Raw genomic sequence first — 21,825 nt, 5'->3', positions numbered from 1 at the left:
TTTCTTGACGTTCTCATTACCAGGAAAGATGACGGAAAACTCGGCCACACTGTATTCAGGAAACCCACACACACCGATCGCTATCTAAATAAGAATTCCAATCATCATCCTCGCCAAAAACGTACAGTTGTTAAAACCCTCATAAAATCTGTCACCGACCGCATTGGCAAAATTCTCAAACGCCATAATGTTGACACAGTCTTCAAGCCCACACAACAGATCCGCCACATGCTGCGCTCGGCCAAAGATATAAGAGATCCACTTTCAACCCCTGGAGTCTACAAAATACCCTGCTCCTGTGGTGCAGTCTACATTGGCACTACCCAACGCAGTATCAACACCTGTCTCACCGAACACAAGAGACACTGTCGCTTGTTTCAGCCAGAAAAATCAGCTGTAGCTGAACATGCACTTCAAGAAGGAGACCACGTCATCAACTTTGAAAGAACTGAAGTCCTTTCTACGGTCTCACATTATCATACCCGCCTGAACAGAGAAGCTATTGAGATTTACAAACACCAGCACAATTTTAACAGAAAGGAAGAAGGCATTTTCATCCACCAATCTTGGTACCCAGCTCTGCAAAACACCCTACAGACTATAAATTGCAGAAAGTCTCAGAACAACCAGCAAATTCCACAGAACAATCAGCACAGTCAACAACCATCTTCCTTATCTTCAAACCCCTTCCAACCCTCCCAGCAATTAACCCAGAACAATGGTCACATTCAACAGCCAGTTTCCTTATCACTACCCTTCCAGGAAGCCCCACCAAACAATGGGCACATCCACAAACCAATTGCCCTTTCATCACACCCCCTCCAGCCTAGAAATAGCAGCTCTCCAGCAGCCCTGGCCCCACTCAATGCACAGCAGCCAAGAAGGTCTGAGCGCCTGCTCCGGCTGCAACGCCACTGAGGATGTTCTCCGCAGCTGAGAACGAAATGTCTGGAAGGAAAACTTTCTCCAGTAGAACACGGCACTTGATCCCGAAAGACTCTACAAACCCTAATGATGTTACCAGCCGTGAAAACCTGAAATCTTTGATTTATCTAAGTCATTTGAAAAGTACATATTCATGAGGTTTGAGGAATGATTCTCACTTGACTTTCCATTTTGCGGGGGGTGGGGGGTGGGATTGTAACCCAGTGTTTTAAATGGATTTCTTCTTTGCCAGAAATTTTGTGATGCGGGAAAAAAATGGTTAAATGTAACATTTCATTTGAAAAGAGGCTGTGCTGTGCCCATCTAAAACGTATGGCAGGCTCAACCTCAATTAGGAAAATAATGTGATGACATGTCCCTCCCTTCTGCTACTCATTGTAGATCACTTTGCCAATACAATTATCTACTGGTAGAAGAAATGTGCCAAGGCACAGATGCATAAACCTGCCACTTTTCATTTCCAGAATGATCAGGGGTTTTTTTTTTAAAAAAAATCCCCCTTTTACACATTTCCCTCCAAGTCCATTTCATTTCCACTGAATTTTTGACCATTTGGTTCCACTGAATTTTTGACATAAGTTTGTTTTTATGTCTTTCATGTTTATTGCTTTTCCAGTTGACTGTAATATGTCCCGATTAGAAAAAAACCCCTACATCAACAGTTGTATCATTTATGCTTAAGAAACTGTGTTTTTTTAAAATTAGATCTGTGTGCAAAATGCTTTCCTTTAACCCAACATTTCCAAATTGTGGAATGTAGCCTGAAGTTCTCATTTAACCAACTGTAGCAACTATTGGACATTTGCATTAATTTCTCACACATGCAAAGCGATGCTCAAAATCTTACAACAGAAACTGTCACCATTTATGGAATGAGAAATGCCAGATATTCAAGCTGAATTTAGAAAAGGAAGAGGCACCAGAGATCATATTACAAATTTTACTGGAGCATAAGAGAGTATTTCAGAAGAAAATCAGCTTCTTTTTCATAGATTACAGCAAAGCATTTAGCTCTGTGGGTCATGAAAAGCTATTGTTGGTTTTAAAAGAAATGGGTATGCCAAAGCATCTGATTGTTTTGATGCACAACCTTGTACTCCAGACAAGAGGCTACCATTATGACAGAATATACAGAACATATCATAAGGAAAGCTGGATTTTACAGATACCATGGACTGTCAAAAATCAAGCCTGAACTCCCCCTAGAAGCTATAATGACTAAACTGGGGCTATCGTACTTTGGTCATATTATGAGAAAATAAGAGTCACTGGAAAAGACAATAGCTAGCACTATGAAAAGGTGAAGGCAGCAGGAAAAGAGGAAAACCTAAGTTGAGATGGATTGATTCAATCAAGGGAGCCGAAGTCTTCAGTTTGCAAGACCCAAGCAAGGCTGTTAACAAAAGAACATTTTGATGAATTCATAGGGTCACCATAAGTTAACACATACATACACAACTAAGTAACTAACTGGTTGACACATAGGCAATACCTTGTCAAGAAAGTAAGGGTCCTCTTCCTTATGTATTTGAACAAAGCAAATTCCCTTCCAGTCCACTTAGTACTTACGCTTTTCTTCCACATTTAAAAAAAAAATCATTATTTTTGCTTTTGTTTTATATTGCTTTTCTCATATCTCCAACATCATATAATAGCAAAAGACCATGATGAAAATTTTATGACAACACTCATCCTTGTTGACTGCTGCAACTTAAGTTTCTCATAAAATAAAATATTTTCAATTAAAACTTACTTGTACAATTGGGCAAGGAACCAGACCATGTTCCATTGGCAGTACACTGCCTTACAGAAGGTCCAGACAGAATATAGCCTTCCATGCAGGAATAGATTACAGAACTAGTGAATGTTGTGCCATCTATCCGATAAACCTTCCCATTAGCAGTTGTTCCTGGGTTACCGCACTGCACAGCTAGAAAATCAAATACAGAAATATAGAACATTCAGTGAAGTATGATTTAAAAAGTTATAGAACCAAGTTCCAAATAATATTCTTATGAATTTAAGAGGTAATTAGATTCAACATATTCATAATTGAAATGTGCAAAATCCTCTTGAGAACTGTTGTTAAAGTCTCATCAGAATTTTTGGCTTCTTTCCGAACTCTTCATTACAGAACTAGAAAGCAATGTGAATCTAGAGGAGGCACTTCTGTTAGCAGCTGTTCATGTGGAAGAACCCTGGTCCATTTTGATACTGGTTTGGGTGGAATCTGATGACATGGCCAACTAATATGAAAAATCAACCTGAGAAGTATCACTCGTAACTTTGAGGTTTCCTTTACTAATCCAGCTCTTTCACCTGAGAAGGAGCCAAAAAATTTCCTTCAAATGAAGTTTTAGGTGAAAATTTGGTGCTTGGTTATGCCTTCCTATAAAAACCTGAGAACAGCCACTGCAGTGATTGAAACAGCACACAATATTTAGAAAAAACAAATCATTTAATTTTTATTAGTTTAATGGTTAGTTAATTATTATGTTGTATGATATTTTGTTGCTCTGGTGAAAAAAAATCCCAAATGTCAGTTACTCTGGGTACAACAAAAGGCTATGAAAGATTACTGTGTATAATATACCAAAAATATACCCAGTGCCGAATTTTTTACAAGCAAGCAGTTACTTGTAATGGGTGGTCCTGCTTTGGTGGATATTTGCAAATGCAGCCCACAGCTAATTATTCAAATTCACAAATTCATACTGGCTGGTACTTGGATCATAATAAAGAATTGATGGATTGACTGATTGATTGATTGATAGATTGATTGAAAATTCACATAATCCCCTCCCCCCTTTCTTTCAATAGTAATTTTGTTTCATGAGACCATGGTATTTTGAAAAGTGCCCAGCATGATATTTATGTCACAAAAATGCAGAAGTTTTCTTTTTTTTTTCTTTAAAGTTCAATATTGTTTCAAGACATCTGAAGTTATTTAAAAAAAATTGCCTTCTGTTTCTGCTAGTCTTAGTTTTTAACTGGATTACAACCAAGATTTAAACCAAAGCTTTCAGTAATGACTGTGTGGACATGGACCAGTGATTTGTCATCCTTTCCAGACTTGATGCCCTGACCTGGATAGCACAGTCTAGCTCAATCTCATCTGATCTTGGAAGCTAAACAACATTGGCCCTGGCTAGTATTTGGATGGGAGACTTCCAAGGAAATACCAGTCTGGAGATCCTTTGTAATTCTGGTAAAACTCCAGGCCCCACCTGGTGGTAGATAATCCTTGCCCCGTTAACCCAGTACTGCTCCTTAATCTTCATGCAAACAAAAAGTAGAAGTTGTGGCATGTTCACAGATGCAGAGGTCCTTCCAAACTGCAGCCGCTGAAAAGTGGGCTTGAGCCACAGCAGGTGACATTTACAGCAAACATGAGAGACCTGATCCATGGGCTGAAGATCAGCAGTAAAACCCTTTCAGATTAACTTCAATACCACAAAAAACTCCTTTAAACACTGTAGAATGAAGTAGGTAAAATGAATCCTAATTTTGGATTGTCTGTTCCCCAGGGAGACACTATACATATTTAACCTGTTAAAACTATGTATTCTAAAACTGAAAAGATATTGAGAAACACATCTGTGACATAAATAATTTTATTTAGAATGATAAAACTATCTGCTACGGGCAGATCAAATCACAGAGACAGATTATAAAAGATGAGAAAAGAGGCTCTCAAATTGTCTTTTGTATTCAAGAAGCTCTTATCTCATGAGGAAGCGGTTGGAAATTATTTCCTACCTGTTTTAAAACTCAAGTAACCAAATGACTTGCCATAAATATTGTGCAGCATCCTACTTTTATCACAATCTATTGTGCTTCACATCATTTGTTGGAGGTAACTAGGTTTGACAGATTTCAGCCATTTCCTTCTACACTCATTGTTTTGCTGTGTCAACTGTTCTGTTTCATATTATTGTACACCTATACACAATAATATATGTATCTTCACTAATATGTATCCCTAATGTATTTCTGATGCATACTTCACCCTAAGGTTACCAGGTCCAACTCAGAAAATATCTGGGGATTTTGGGAATGGAGCTAGGAAACTTTGGGGCTGGAGCCAGAAGCAAGGTTGTGACAAGCACAATTTAACTCCAAAGGGAGTTCTGGCCATCACATTTAAAGGGACCACACTCCTTTTTAATGCCTTCTCTTCACTGGAAATAATGGAGGACAGGGACACCTTTTGGGGGGCCTATAGAAATGGATCCCCTGGTCCAATCTTTTTAAAACTTGGGGGAGGGAGGTTCAGGAGAAGCACCAGATGCTATGCTGAAAATTTAGTGTATCTACCTCAAAAACCAACCCCTCCAAGAACCTCAGATACCCACAAGTCTAGTCTCCATTATAACCTATTGGGACAAGTCTCCGTAGAACATAACGGATCACCCAGCAGACATTCAACCCACCCCTCCCCCACTTTCTAACAACCCTGAAGGGAGGAGGGTCTCCAAACCAGGGGATCCCCTGCCCACAATTGGGGATTGACAACCTTATGTAATGAAAATTATAATGCCATTTTTGACTTTCTGGTACAGAACTGAAATTATAATTTTGCAAGTACACACTCCTAGTGTCAAGTCAAGTCAGCCTTAATTGGCATAAAAACACTCCTATTGTACATAGGGGTTCCAAATTCATGTCTAATCCTTTAGAGAAATGACTGGCTCAATTTCAACCCTTTAAAGGAGGGAGCAGAAAAGAACCATGCAACTAGCATAATCCACTCTTGAATACCATCTGATCAGCTGCATTATGAAGTGAGGGACTTGCAACATTCATCCACATTGCTATTCCAGTGTTCATGAATTGGTGCAATGACACTGCAATACTTACAGGAAGGACAGACCCTCTGGGCTATCCAAATAACAGAACAGCTTTTAGGTTTCTCTAAAACGATGCTTATTGATTAACATTTTGGTCTGCAAAATCTGTTGTACATCAATTACCTTTGCATTCTGGTTGCTTTCCTGTCCAACTTCCATTTGCTAGACATGTTCTTTCCTCTGATCCATGAAGGATGTAACCAAGCTCACAAGAGAATTGCACAGTACTTTTAATTCTAAAATTGTTTTCTTCTCTTGAACCATGGCCTGGGGTTCCTGGATCTCCACAAGATCCTGCATTATCACCTAGAATTTATGGTATAGGGAATATTTCAGAGAGCACAAAAAATTTGGACAGATCACACTGATGTATGTTAATATAGCAGCAGAAACTGAGTGCATATACATCCATCAATGATACAATGTTACGAGACAGTTTTGTAATCAATGCAAAATTAAAAAGCACTTTGAAAAAGCACACAAAAATGCTGCGTATTTACATTTGCTTTTGAACTTGAAATGTATAGCATCTAATTACTTCCCACAGAAGTATGAAGAGGATTAATAAAAAATACTGTAATAAAGAATACCAGGTTTCAATCAGAACATATAACTAGTGTCTGTTCTCTTCTTGTAGCACACAGCAATTAAAAGAAAATCCAGAATTCACTTTTTCTAGCACACTGTGGTACTTCTGAATTTTCCACTTAATTAAGAGCTGAGCTAGACTAGATAGAAGTAACATGAATATTCTGCAGGATAGTTAATACCACATATAATAATACAATAAGTATTTATAATAAATCAATATTGTCCAGTGTAAATGTGCTATTAAAATACAGAAAAAGGGACTTATAGTATGGGATATATACAAGTCATCCATCTGATTCATGTGAGTTACTGAAAATGTTAAAAAGAAAGATGAATAAATCCCAGAAACACCAGCCACACTGAACTAAAAGAAAATCCTTTCCATTTCTCTATGTTCTGGATGTGGTTGACATCCCATCACACTGTTCCTCTAATTAGGTTCTGAAGGAGATTTTCTTTGCTCGTCAGCAAATGTGTTTATACTGGCCAATATCTGACCATTTTTTAAACCCCAGTTTAGAGACCCAAATATAATGAAGAGATAATAGACCAAGATAGTTTTGTGATGTTTGGATGCCCCCTTGTAAAGCCAGGGAAGAGCCATGGTCCTATTGCTACTTATTCGCAAAAGTAAAGGGTCTACATGGCTACTCTTTATATTAGAATCATAGAATCTGATGACTTGTTCTTGAGAAACCCATGCTGGCTCTTACTAATCACAGCCATCTTTTTCTAAATATTCAAGGACTGACTGTTTGATGATTTGACCCCAGAGTACCAAATTGACATGTAACCACCTCATGATCTATAGCTCTTCAGTTTTCATACATGGTTTGTCTAAGTACTCCTAACAGGGTAAAGGTGGAAGGAAGGAAGGAAGGAAGGAAGGAAGGAAGGAAGGAAGGAAGGAAGGAAGGAAGGAAGGAAGGAAGGAAGGAAGGAAGGAAGGAAGGAAGGAAGGAAGGAAGGAAGGAAGGAAGGAAGGAAGGAAGGGAGGGATCTTCCAGCATATGAGCTGTAGTTCCTAAAAGCTTAAAAGCATTAATGTTGGATGGGAGAGAGGCTTAACCTCCTTCCTGCACCAATTTTCTCTGTAATTAATATTTTATTGGAATTTTTAATAAAGAGCTATGGTAATACAATTAACTTTAGTGTACTGAGTATAAAAATACAACCAAGAAACAAGTATGAAAGAAAAACCAAAATAAGATCAAAACAAGATCATAATTACATAGGAATAACAAGCAGAATATTGAAACAGTAAAATGAACTATACAATGAAAAAAAGAACCAATCTTAGTAGATTTATCTGAAGTCGAGAGTATGAAGTTATTCTGAACTAAGTAAGACTCTCAAAGTTATGTTCCCATGTTAGAATTCAGACCACAACTAGCACTTGTGAAAGAAAGAAAAAAGTTATAAGAAGTAAAGAGACTAAAGATAAAGTAGTTGGAGATAATCTGGATTGTATGGTTGGAGGTTGTGAATTGCAACATAATCAATGAATGGAAACCATTTTTCAATGAAGTGGGAATGTCTGGGGTAATGTTTAGATCGATCTTTTCCATTATAATCTTTTCCATTTTTAAAGAGTCCTGTATCTTGGTAAACCAACAGGAAAGTGAAGGAACTTGAGGTGACTTCCATTTAGAGGTAATAGCTGTTTTGGCTGCTACAAAGAGGCTTGAGATTAATGCTTGTCTAGGATGAGAATGTCAATGTTATGCCAGATGTCTAGAAAAAAACAATTGTGGTGAAAAAGGAACTACATAACCTATAATTAGTTGAATTTGATGAAGTATGTCCTCTGCACCAATTTTCTAAAGCTCTTTGTCCTGTGGCGCAAAACACATAGGAAACTATATTCTACAAGTATCCCCCCATCCCCACATGGGACATGTAGCAGTTTCCGGGATAGGTGTGATTACCATTAGGAAAATTACTAAGGTAGCCATGTTGGTCTGAAGCAACAGAACAAAGTTTGAGTGGCACCTTTAAGACCAATTAAGTTTAATTCTGTGTATAAGTGTTTGTGTGCAAGCTTATACTCAGAACTAAACTTTGTTGGTCTTAAAGGTGCCACTGGACTCAGACTTTGTTCTTTTGCTTTAGACCAACATGGCTATTCATCTGAAACTGTATCATGGAAGGCAGCACATTAAGACGCATGGAATGGAACTCCATCAACCTTACAAAGTATCTGATGAAATGTCTGCATGCATACAAAAGTTTATATCCAGAATTAAACTTTGTTAGTCTTAAAGGTGCCATTGAAATCAAACTTTGTTATGATACAGATTTAACACTGGAATTGAGAATCCTTATTGGCTTGCGCCCTCCTCCCCAGATTCTGCTCCCATTGTCTGTCCAAATCTCTTCTTCCCTTATCCATGTTAACAATGATGTAACATGTCTATACCAACATTAACTATAGTAATACCAAACAGAGTTTAATTTTAATTCAGAGATTATGAACATGTTCTGTAGATGTCATGCAAAACCTGGTTTCCTGCTACATGGATATCATATGATAAAAATACAGAGTATAAATCTCAAAAAAAGAAATAATAATAAACACGTCATTTACAGGAAGAGTGAAAGAAGACTAGTCCATTGGCCATTCCCAATCTCATGAAGAAGATTCAGAGATCAGCACATGGGCATAGTCTCTTGGGGTGCAAAACAACTGTATATTGCCACATCTCGGTGGCTGGTGGCGGCCACAGCTTTTTCAATCCTCCCCCCCAAATCTCCCCCCCCCCCAATATTATGGTCTTATGGTCTGTTTCTCTCAACCACCAGACTGACCTCCCATATACAACAAGATCTTACTGGCCTCCATTCCTAGAGAATATGAAAAGAGGGAGGGGCAGGTTTGCATGGATACTGTAGTATTGACAGTACTGGAATGCCAACAGTAGCCAAATTGGCTCATTTACAGAGCCAGCACGAGGTCTGAGTGTACGGGTCAGGAAGGTTAATGTCTGCTGTGAGGTCTCTGAAGCAGTTAGTCATTTTCTACTACAAAAGCACTTAAGGAAAGCCTTTCCACTAGTGTTTATTTTTAAATGAACAGATTTATGTCTGTTTTTTTATAACTGTAATGTAGATGAAAGCACACAAAGGAAGTATTTCACAAGGAAGACATATGACTGATGCTTTTCAGTGGCACAAAATCTATAATTCACTTTCAGTAGAGTAAAAGGAATGACCCTGGTAGGTGAGTTTCAAATTATTTCACCAAACACTGCAGTCCAAACGCCAATTACAATCTTGAAACTTAAATTCTTAAACATGCAGAATGTTGAATGTGTTTACTATTCTCCAGTTGTGGAAAATTAATGGATTATGTTTGTTTGTTTGCTTTTCGGGTGAGGGGACCATATTTGATTGGATAGTGTTCAAGATGTCAAATATTTCTTAGATCTCATTGAGCTGAGAATTACTGTCCCCTATTCACATTTTTATGATGGCTCAAGACTACTAATTTTGTAATGCTCAAATGGGCAGATATGAGCCTGAAAGGCAAACCTGCAGAATTCTGAGCTGTTTTCCCAACAAATGTGTGGTTTTCCATCTTCGAATATTAGAAAAAAATACTCATAATTATGATGAGTGGGCTGCCCATTTGAAATAAGGACTGGTATACTAAATCATCTCTGTGCCCAATGGTCAGAGACTGATTGCACTTCTCTGATGCACATCACATTTCTCCTGGGGAATGAGTGGTAACTATTCACTGGGGGGGAGGAGCAAAACAAAACTTTTAGGACATCACTGGGAGGAGATTGTGTTGTCATGCAAAACTGCTTTGTGTGTGGAAGCTCTCAGATTCAATCTGCAGAATCTTATTTAAAGGAACAGGTAGTAGATGATGGGTGTTTTTACATTCAGTTTGATCCAGACTTTTAGAGTCTTCAAATCACCTGCCACTGTTCCATTTTAATTATTTTCCTTTTACATTTAAGTGTTTCAATTTTTTTTGGGGGGGGTGTCTCTGATCAGAGGGCAGCTGGAATATCAGTGCTAAGTTAAATGTATACGATTTCTTGGAAATCGTGTAAACACTGCAAAAACAATACAAATTTAAATTACTAGATGAGGCAAGCAATGATATGTAAAAATTTCAAGTGCTGTCAGTTCTCATGCAAATTACTGCACCTTGTGGTGGCCTTTGGAGGAGTCTTTTAAAATGTATGAAAACATCTATAAGTTTGAAATGCCTGTAGAGAAAAGACCAGATCAAAACTAGTGTGGAGAATAACACTGCAGCAGCAGCTCCAAAACTTATCTCACCAAAACAAATGTAGATGCTTCAGGGAGCAACGATGCAAAACAGTTGTGAGAACATTAGGTAATGTAAAAGGTGAGTTTCCAATGCCGTGACAGGGCATTGCAAACTGCCAGTGTAAAAACACCCGATGTCAGATATGTTTGCCTGAAACCCTGGACAGCTACTGCCAGCCAGAGTAGACAATCCTGATCTTGACAGGCCATTGGTTTGACTCACTGGACATGTTCAGATGTTATAGTGAATGCACATACACCTTGCCCATAAGAATGCATCTGTTTATACAAAAGCGCCAACACTTGTTCCCTTTAAGAAGAAAACAGGACCAGCACCTGCATAAATGTGGCATCTGTATCACATGTTCAGCTGCATACGCATTGACTGTAACATAAGAATTATTTAACTCATGTACAAAGAACAATCACGTGTATACTATACACAGATTGTACATGCATTCTCTGTAGCTTGTGAATAGGGTATGTATAGGGCAGCTTCATGAGGATTATGATTTTTCCTTCTTTTTGGTGGCCCAAAACACTGAGAATCATTAAGAATCCTATCTGCATAGTCCTATCTTTCCATTTACATAATCCCATCTGGTGTTATGTTTCTTGTTCACTGGTTGCAAAGTTGGACAGATAAACTTTACACAAATGCTTTGTGTAGCATAAGGATCAATTCTGTTTTGTGAATGCCACATCCTTAAAAGTGAATCAGTGCTGAAATATCTTCCAATAACCCTGAAGCCCCTTTTCACTAAATGCTATTCTTTACAGAAAATAAGATATCTGGGATGTTACTGAGAATGAACGCATAATCATAACACATATGACATCTGTGTAGGGAAACTATATTAAACAGTAATTCTGCATGTTAAACAAAACCAAGTCAAGAGAAGGAAATCAAGATGCAGAAACACTCCATATGGAATTCAGCTTCCTTCTCAGTAATATGTAAAGAGCATTAAATATAAATATTCATCACCAACTGGTCAGCTGTCCTATATTACTCTGTGTTCATTTTTTATTTTAAATATCATTAGAAACATTTTCCAAATTGGTGTTCCTTGCCAGGCATAAAGTAGAATTTAGCTTTGCTGCAGCTAAGTATCTTTTTAAAAATAATTAATTTATACCCCACCAGTGGGAATCAAAGTGGCTTAAATCATTCTCCTTTCCTCTATTTTATCCTCACAAAAACCCTGTGAGGTAGATCAGGCTGAGGCAGCATAACTGGCACAAGGTCACCCTCTGAACTTCCATGGCGTAAGTGGGGATTCAAACCTTGGTCTTGGTCTTCCAGATATTAGTCCTCTTAACCACTGCACATCACTAGCTCTCAAATATATAAAATACAAATTTAAAAAATATATATATATATATATAAATTATATATAAATGTTAAACATTTGGGGTTTAATTTTCAGTTTCCTAAAAAGCCAGTTCCAGCCAACACTAATATAAGCTTAGAATTGCATTCAAAAGCACATTCACATACTTCAAAAGTGGTACCTGAGCAATGAGGCATAGATCCGCTCCAGTGTCCATTTAACTGGCATGTCCGGGATGCCTGTCCTATTAGCAATCGTCTTCCCGTACAGGAGTAACGAACAGTGGAACCAAATGTATATTTTTCACCAGACAGGATTGCATTGGGAGGAATGCCAGGATGACCACAGTCAATCACTACGATACATAAATATTGGAGATAAAAATTACGTTATAATCTAAATTCTTCCATTTGACATCACCATTGCATTTTGTGTTCTTTACATGGCATTAAAACATTTACTCACACTATGACCCTTTTACTTGGCTTACCTGAGCCGAAATTTAACAAACAATTGTTGATTATATGTGTATATTGATGTTTGTGTGCATATTTATCAGCACATGACTATTTTGCCTAGGCTACAGTGAGAGTGCAAGGAAAACAGAGATGTCAGAAAACGTAATATATCCAGTCTTTATTTCTCAATTTTATTCCTTATTTAATGGAACTGCTTCTGAAGCACTTCCTATGTAACTATGGGAAAATTATCTCAGCTGATTCTTTTCAAGTCCTGTGCAATAGCTAATAGACATTCTGTTATATTACTTCCTTTTCTCTTCCAGATGAAATTTTGGAAAATGCTGGGAGAACTGGGAAATATCAGTAAACATAAAGCTTCATATGTCAACATTTGCAAGAGCCAATTAGGTTGTTATAAGTTCAGTACCCTGCTTAGACATTACTGTCTTAAATGTTTATAACTCTGCATTGACAATCTATATTTTGTAAATCACTGGCTCTCATCCAAATTATTTTTACAATCAAACCACTCTTTCAAAGACTGATTGTGACACATATTTGGGATTTTGTATTCCCTTAAAAAACGGGACAATTTTCTGAACTATGCTGGCAAACATGGTAGTTGCCCTCAAAATTACAAGATCAAGTAGCAGCAATCATAAGCAAAGCATCTTTCAGTTGCTGTACAATGACCCTTGTCATCCTCTACATATCTCTTCAAGGTCTGAGCCTCCATACCCATATTTTAGAAATGAATCATCAATTGATCTTTTTACATATTATGCCACAACAAATCAAGATACTTTATCAAGTATACATTCAACAGAGGGTCACAGTTAGTCCTGCTACCACAATAAGGGAATCTATATGATTCTTGTATATGCAAAGATGCATTGGTAATATTCACAAGACTCCAATTGTGCTCTGAATTGGGTGGGGGAGCACACTTGGCTCACAGGTTGTGTGCAACAAGAGGGTGCTGCCAGGGTTACGGCAACCAACCTCCAGGTGGAGCCTGAAGATCTCTTGGTATCACAGCTGAACTCCAGACAACAGATCTCTCTCCCCCTGGAGAAAATAACTGCTATGGAGGGTAGACTCTATGGCATTATATTCAGCTGAGGCCTCTCCCCTCCTTGAACTCTGGCTTCTGTAGACTTCACCACAAAATCTCCAGAAATTGCCCACCAACCTGGAGCTGGCAACTGTAGTCAGTACTGGGCTCAATGAGTTCTCCCTCAAAGGCCAAAATAGGCCTGGAAAGGGCCTCCTCCCCACCTTTTACTGACAGAGCCAATCTTGAAATACTGTGGTTGCCTAACAACAGCCACTCAGGGAAAATGGACCCAGCAGGATGGGCCAATAGGATGTGAAGGCAGCTTCCCCAGAGGCCCAGTCCTCATCAGTTCTGGGGCTGGAGGGATTGAGTGCCATGTGGCTTAGCCAAAGGAAGGGTAGGTGAGTTGTCACCAGTACAACTTGGTTTTTATATCTATAGGATACACAAGAGAAAAATCCTTCTACTTCTGGTGAGCAAATGAAAAACGACACCTCTTGTAAGTTGTAAGATACACACAATTACAAAAATACCATGGACATAGTTAAGCAAACTTTACAGCCTTAATTCTGTCCTATAGAAACTGCATCCTCTCCCCCCCCCCAATCTATTACATGGTGTGTTATAATGTCATGTTGAAAAGTGTTTCCTAAGGCTCTGAATACAGTAGTTCACCATCCTCCCCATGACAAAAAGTCACTAGGCTATTTCAGTACAGCCACTAGTTTCACACTTTCATTATATAGTTAATCTGAAAAAGTCTTCTATGGCTACTGACACATTACATTTTAAAAAGGTCAGTAAATGTCACTTGTAGGTGTTGTGCTACATACTTTTTTTATAACTGATTCAAGGCACACACAGCATGCAACAGACTCAGATTCTGCCCAAAACTCTGTTTTTTTTTAAAATAAAAATGATACTATATTTTGAATTACTTTCTGATGGTGGAAGAGGAGGTGAGTTTTTGATTTACAGCAGGCAGTAAAAATAACTTGTGATTCCTTACAGACTAATGGATGTACTGTGATATGAGTTTTCACAGACTTCTTTATCAGAGTCATAAGTGAAGATGCTGTGCGTAAATCCAGTGCATGTCCTCAGAGAGCGGATGGTTACTTGACAATCTGTCTCTAGCAGGCAGCAGCAATGCTGCTTGGCTGCAGGGACGTCTTTGCCTCTCTGGAAGGGAAGGGAGGACTTTCGCGGCCCATTTGGGTGCATTTTTGAAGTGGTGGGGCTTGCTGGAGTAACGGCAGGACCATCTGCCCCCTTCTGCAATCTCCAGCTCGAGATCGTTGAAGGAGGAGTGTCGTTAGCTGCTCCTCTTTCCTGGTCAATTTCTAGGCCCAGAGGCTTAATGGGCAGGCAGGATTGCCTTTACTCGCTTCTGCTCTGCCCTGGTCAATTTCAGGGGATGGGAGCTGATCAGGCCACTGATAAGGCCTGGTGGGCGCAGTTTCGTGATGGCAGCTTTTGGCGTGACTGAGGGGTGGTCTCAGTGCATGAAGAAGACATCGGAGGAGGAGAAGCGGAGTTCACGGCTTATTGGTCTCCCCCCGCCCTTTTTTCCCATCCCCCACTTCAATTTAATTTGGATGCCTTCCTAGGCTGCTTAGCATTCCTTTATCAGCCTTATTGCCAGAAACCCCTCCCCTTTTTAGCAGGCGGTATGCAAAGGGTTGGATTTTTGGCCTCTGCAAATTGTTTTCATTTATTTTGAGGGAGTTTGCCCAATTTTTTGCCTACCCAATGTTTGTTTTTTGTGGGCTGGGTCAGCCATATTTGCTTCTTTTTGGCCTCCTTCTTGTGCAGGAAGGCGGCTGTTTTAGGGGTTGTTGTGTGGGGGCCATTTTAGGCAGGCACTATCAGCTTTGTTGCCTTTCTTTGAAGCTGTAGGCAGCCATTTTAAGTGGTGCCTAGCGTCTGCCATTTTAGTGTAATTTTTGTGGAAGCAGCAGCCATATTAGGCTATTTTGTGTGACTTTATTCTTTGTGTGGCTTTATTCTTAATTGGTTTTACAAGATGCCTGGGAAGAAGGGGTTGGGTAAGTCTAAGGGTAACCAGCTGTCACCCAAGTTCCCTAAGGCCTGCCTAAAAGGCCAGCCCCCCTTCATCTTCTTCAGATGAGGAGGGCGAGGAAGGGGTTAACACGGCCATAATGCAAAGGCTCTTTCCGTTGGAACAGGTGTCAGGCATTCCTCCCTCACAGAGTTTCAGGCTTGGGTTCGGGAAAGAACTCCCAAGTTGCATTTCAAGCTGATATATTAATGAGATTGTCCATTCTTGAGGGCAGGTCTGCTGCGATCTTCTCTGGAGGAGCCAGGGATTCCGGCAGTGCAGATGGGGGAACAGCTCCATTTCCATTGGATGCACAATAAAAACCTGCCAAACTAAAGCGACCAACCTATTTAACAGCACCTCCCTATAGCCAAATCCACAATCCACTGACCTGCGATGTAGGGAAATTGACAGGGCAGCACAGAAGCAAGTCAATTTCAGGAAGGCTATAAGCAGGGTGTGAAGGCAATAGTTCTCACCTATGGTTTGTCTCCATGATAGGGTTACCAGCCTCCAGGTAGGACCTGGATATTTCCTGCTTTTACAACTGATTTTCATCAGGCAGAAATCAGCTCCCCTGGAGAACATAGTAATCTATACAAAAATAGACCATGGAAAGATAACTAACAAACTGCACAATATATTTGAAATAGATAATCACCTTATACAAAGTTAATGATTTATCAATAGCCAATTCATACAACTGAATCAAGACACAATGATTTCTTGTATGTTGCTAAATCATGTGTTTATTTATCAACATAGAGGAAATCATTGTATCTTGATGATTCAATTGTTTGAACTGGCTTTTGATATATCATTAACTTTATATAAGGTGATTATTTCAAACATATTGTGTGAAGTTTGTTAGTTATCTTATCATGGTCTATTTTTGTATAGGCTATTATTATTCTGTGGTTCTCTCTTTTTTGTGAGTTCCCCTGGAGAATATGGCTGCTTTGAAGGGTGGAATCTTTGGCACTGTATCATTCTGAGGCCCCTCCCCAAACCCCATTCTATCCCGGATTCATCCCCAAAGTCTCCAGAATTTTCCAACACAGACCTGGCAACCCTACCATGATGTGGTGTTTGAAAAAATCCTAGCTCTGAATACAAATATTCCATTTAGCTTTCAATATCAGTCACTGATTGACCTGCAAGTCACTTAAGCCACTGGCCATCACCTCATCCCTACATCTTGTGGCAGCAAATTCTGTATGAATTATGCCTTGTATCTATTTTTTCTATTTTGTCTGACCTAAATATATTGTGATAACATTTGTAAATCAATCCTACAACAGCATGCTTTAAAAGTAGTTCCAGAGACAGATCACCAAGATTAATCTTAAATAGTGTTTCACAGATTGAGGCCTAGTAGCGCTGAACCATACAAAATGGACATTAACACAACTTTTGCTTACGGTGCCTTAAGAAGGGGGGAACAGAAGAGGCAGAATATCATGACTGCATGGAAGTCAATGAATGTTTTGTTGAAACTTTGATGAAACCAATCTTCCATGCTAAAAAAGTGAAGATTTAATTGGTAATAATTATCAGTTTCAGGTCACCTGTTTTAAGACAACAGAAATTAATCACACAATAAAGGCTCTTTCAGTTCACCATATTTTATGGTGCTATATCACCTATTAATCAATGCCTTAATCATGGATCTCTGTAAATATTAACAATCCAGTATTCTGATCCTCAGGGGTAGAATTCTAGCAGGAGCTCCTGCAATGGAGGGAGCAGGAAGATAGGTGATCTGAAATGTGATAGATTTTGGACAAAGCTAGTCCTTCTGTGTGTGGGGTGGCGGGGAGAGACATAAACCCAATGAAGGTTATTGCATGGGATGATCAAACACAATAGTTTTGCTTTCTGTACATGACATGAAAAATCATGCACAGTTGTCCTGCTTATTTTAACAAGCAGATATGCATTTTGTACTCATATACACATTTCTAAAATACTTACTAATGCATTCTGGCAAAGGTTTATCCCAGTGACCATTTGGCTGGCAGACTAAAACAGACGATCCAAATAAAAAATATCCAGGATTACAGTCATAAAACACAACAGTGCCATAGGTAAAATTTCCATGCTCAATTTTACTTTCTCTTATGGAATTTGCAGGAATTCCTGGATCAGTACAGTTGACCACTGCAAAATACAGATGACACAAGAGTATACATATATCAAACCCTGGGGCATTTCCATTATCAGAAAGAAATTTTGACTTTTTAAAAAAACTTTAAAGACAGTGCAAGCCTAAAGTAAGTTATAGCCATCTAAATCCATTAACAGTTTGGGATTGCCCTGTGAAAAATTTGATAATTATGCATGTGAAAGTAAGTGGGGAGGTCATTCTGATACCCCCAGTCCCAATCCAGTGATGGGTAACTGTATGAATGATTTTTATAACTTATTAGGAATGTGAGTTTTTGCTCCTTTAATTTTTTTTAGTTTTGTTTATTTTCTCTTCATTAAGCATTACATTTGTTAGACCTCACCATTAGATATGTTTAGATATGTTTTTATTCCCAGTAGTTTCAATGGGGCATTCCAAAATGAACAAAAATGTATATACTAAATAGCAGAGATCAGAGTAACACCAAAATGCCCTATAGGCAACTACTCAGTAAAAGGGGAAACTTGGGAGGTCATCCACTGCAGCTTATACAGAATCAAGACAGCTATCCCTGAATCACTGAGCCAGCAATGATTGATGGAGACATTGAAGAAAGAAAAAAGTATCAGTGTAATTCTCTTCTATTGCAGAATTCTTTTGACTTTGAGGAATGGGAAGCTGTAATGGCAGTTTCATATTTCCTGGCTCTGTCTCACTCCCTCTGATCTTATCAATCTCTCTAAACCAGACTGCTAAGTTCCAGGGAACTGATTGAAAGAAATCAAATTCATTCATTTGCTGATATTCCCATTCATTTTTGTTACTCCAATGATTTTAACAAATAGGGCCTTTTGGATTGATTTTTCCCCAGTCGTTTGGAAATGAACACACATACTTATGGTTTATTCATTCTTTGTAATGATGGAAGTTCCATGTGATGAAACCGAACGTGTCTGGGTTTGCTTTCTGGAATTAACAAAGCAGTCTATAGACTGCCTCTTCAGTCACAGCACTCACACTAAATATCATTGTCCTTTCTGTTTTACTGCTTTTCTTTACCATATACACATAAGTAACACATAGGAGAGAAGAGAACAAGCTCTTATTTTGTTCAAAAAAGTCTGGAAGAGAAGAATGGGAATTAGGGGTGTGCACTCGGTATATACCGAGCCGAATAATATCTGAAAAATATCTTCGTTCCCATAGAGTATAATGGAGCAGAATAAATCCAGGTTTCCTGAATATTTACTCAACTCCCAATACAACATTTGAATTTAGGAATAGTCAGGAATGCCAATATTTTTTGGTCCAATGGACCCAATTTTTTTTTTTTAAAGTTTTCCTACATACCCCTAATTACAATAAGACATATGTGATACAATATATGGGTGGGATCCAGAGCAAGGACCTTATGAGAGTCGTGCAAATATCACTTTCCTCTCTCCTATTAATCTTTTCTGACTTTGGCAAAGTTTATTTCCAGGGGTGTGGGACCCATGTGGACTAATAGCTGCACAGGTTGGGAGCCTGCAGTGGAGAAGAAGGCAAAATCTCTTTGGTCATTCAAGAGGTAGGAAGGAATGACTTTACTCTGTTCCTCCTCCTCCTCACAACAGCCTCTGAGCCTGCATGAGGGTTCTCTGACCACAAGAATTAACTCTCCCAGGGTTGGAAAGGGCTCCTGGGAGGGAGGGGAAAGCTGGAAGCATTTGGGGTCCATCTGCACTTTCTATTGGTTTTTCATAGTATCCACCTCTATGAGTATTTCATACTGCACTAATAGACCATCAACAAAATTAAGTTATGACCAGGGCTTTTTTGGTAGCAGGAACTCCTTTGTGTATTAAGCCACACACCCCTGATGTAGCCAATTCTCTTGGAGCTCATAGTAGGCCCTGTAAGAAGAGCCCTGTAAGCTCTTGGAGGATTGGCTACATCAGGGGTGTGTGGCCTAATATGCAAAGGAGTTCCTGTTACAAAACAAGTTCTGATTATGACCAATTTTAACATACAAGGATAGTATTTGAATGAGTTTTCTACCTGTAGGTTTAAAAGCAGGCATTGGTACTTGAAAATGTGGAATTAGTATATGGATAATTCTTGAGTAGAACATATACGGATGTTTTAATTTGTTTTTTTTTTTAATTATTATTTTGGTCATATACTTTTAAAAAAGATAATAAATCAGAAAATGTAGAACAATGTATAACGACATGCCAGAAACAAAACCTAGAATATTAGATAAAAGAGGGATGGTGCCAAATAGTGACTTTCATACTGCCTTTTGTGCAGAATTTTTTGCAGTCCTTTGAGTAATTTTTCTCATTAGGAATTTTGCTGTATTTTTTTTCCTATCACTGTGACAGGAACCTACTAGAGGGTTGTTTCACTTGATAAAAGAACAACTTGCAAGCTTGCAGATATTTAAAAGTTTACCTGTTTTTAACAGGCCACAGCAGGCTGATTAATTTTAAAGTTAACCAGTTTAACTGTCATATTCCCAAGGGTAGAACTAGAGCTGGTACCCCACAGGGGATGGGAGAATGATTTGATGCTTATTATCAGTTTTGGTGTTCAAAGCTAACTTTTGAAATAGAATTTAAAATGTCATGGCTGTTTAAGTTTTTCAAAAGCAAGTGAATCAATAAACACCTTGGGCATCTGACCCTTATAATAATAACTACGTAAGATATATATTTTAGTGCCCAATACACAGAAGTGATTTATCATTGTTAGGCAAAAAGAATCCAACATTGTAAGGAAACATTTTCTCAAAGGCTTGCCATGTCAGCTATAGTTTCAAGTGACATAATTCCAAACAGAAGACCAAATGCATTATGTAAAACAATTAAAATACAGTATGTTTTTACATTCTATACTGTCTTTAAAGTATACCACAATCCATTTGAATTAACAGAGCCTGTATTATTACTACTAGCCCAAAGTACTTTAATTGACAAAACAGGAGTTCTTGAACCAAGTTTCTCCACCCCCTCAGCCCATGTAGCTCTAGAGGGTCTGACAGGTTCAAGGAGCAGTTGTAATAAGGGGTGGGTGGGAGAGAATAGTCCTGGTACCCCAGTGGAACTCTGCACATGGCTTTCAGATCCAAACCATTATTTTTGAAAAGTGGAAAACTTTCAGTCTTCAAAGACCTGTTGCCTCTCCCTCAGGTGCTTTTTAGAACAGTGCCTAGAATATACATTAACTGCTTGGTATCCAATTCGCTGTTCATTCATCTAAAACAGGGGTGACCAAACCTGCTTAACATAAGAGTCACATAAAATACACCTCAGATGTTTGAAAGCCACAGGACATGAACATCAGATGTTTGAGAGCAGGCAGGCAGGCAAACAGATGGAAGGGAGGGAGAGGTGGAAAGAAAGCAATTTTAACTTCAAATGCATTCTCCAAGCCACCAACTGACTTAGCTTGGAGAAGTCACAAATGCCTTCTCTGAGCTGGCCAACGGGGCATAGGGGACTTTGAAAGCCACACAATATGTGTGAACAAGTCACAGTTTGGCCACCCCGATCTAAGCAAACCTTCCTTTCCTGAGAATCAGTTCTTACCTTTACATATCGGTGGTGGGTGGCTCCACTGCCTGTTTGCTTGACACTGGGCTTTTGTTGGTCCTTGCATGACATAGCCGGTATTGCAAGAGAATGTCACAACATCATTGAAATTGAAACCGTTCCCACTCGTTCGTCCATAAATTGGACTGCCAGGATGACCACAGCTAACAGCTAACATCAAAAACAAGTGAGAGAGGAAGAGTATTGTTATCACTTTCCACTGTACTGAAAAAATAATAGTTTGCTTTTATGTGTGTATGTGTGTGTGTGTGTGTGTGTGGTGCAACAGAGATGTCCTTGCCTCATCTCTGGTTTGATGTTCTCAAAGAGAAAACACCTCTCTGACCCTATGCTGGAAAGTAATAGGTACTCAGAAAGGAAGCAAAAATACTACATGAGGTTAAACCCACCATTTTTGCCAGCAATAGCTCTCACATCATTTTTGTAGAGGTTAAAAAATCTGAGGTTGTACTAGGGCTGGCAAACAATAAGTTTTGGGGCTGCATCCCAGAGTTGTTTCTTCTCTTTCCTCTTG

At 38.8% G+C, this 21,825-nt stretch overlaps 1 protein-coding gene across 6 annotated transcripts in view; it reads right to left on the bottom strand.

The window, feature by feature from the left end:
• Nucleotides 1-21,825, bottom strand: part of CSMD3 (CUB and Sushi multiple domains 3) — a 933,126-nt gene that overhangs the window by 65,179 nt on the left and 846,122 nt on the right. For 5 of the 6 annotated variants that reach the window (XM_060243303.1, XM_060243304.1, XM_060243306.1 and 2 more), the window contains 5 exons: nt 21,288-21,461; nt 17,562-17,747; nt 12,189-12,362; nt 5,919-6,101; nt 2,699-2,875 (listed from right to left, as the gene is read on the bottom strand). In XM_060243303.1, coding sequence (XP_060099286.1) covers nt 2,699-2,875; nt 5,919-6,101; nt 12,189-12,362; nt 17,562-17,747; nt 21,288-21,461 — 894 coding nt within the window. Of the gene's footprint in view, nt 1-2,698; nt 2,876-5,918; nt 6,102-12,174; nt 12,363-17,561; nt 17,748-21,287; nt 21,462-21,825 lie in introns of those variants that run through there. The other variant, XM_060243308.1, reaches the window with a different exon arrangement.

Source organism: Heteronotia binoei, chromosome 7, assembly GCF_032191835.1.
Source record: "Heteronotia binoei isolate CCM8104 ecotype False Entrance Well chromosome 7, APGP_CSIRO_Hbin_v1, whole genome shotgun sequence".
NCBI lineage: Eukaryota > Metazoa > Chordata > Lepidosauria > Squamata > Gekkonidae > Heteronotia > Heteronotia binoei.
The sequence above is the reverse complement of the archived record's forward strand: the minus strand, read 5'-3'. Positions and strand labels throughout refer to the sequence as shown.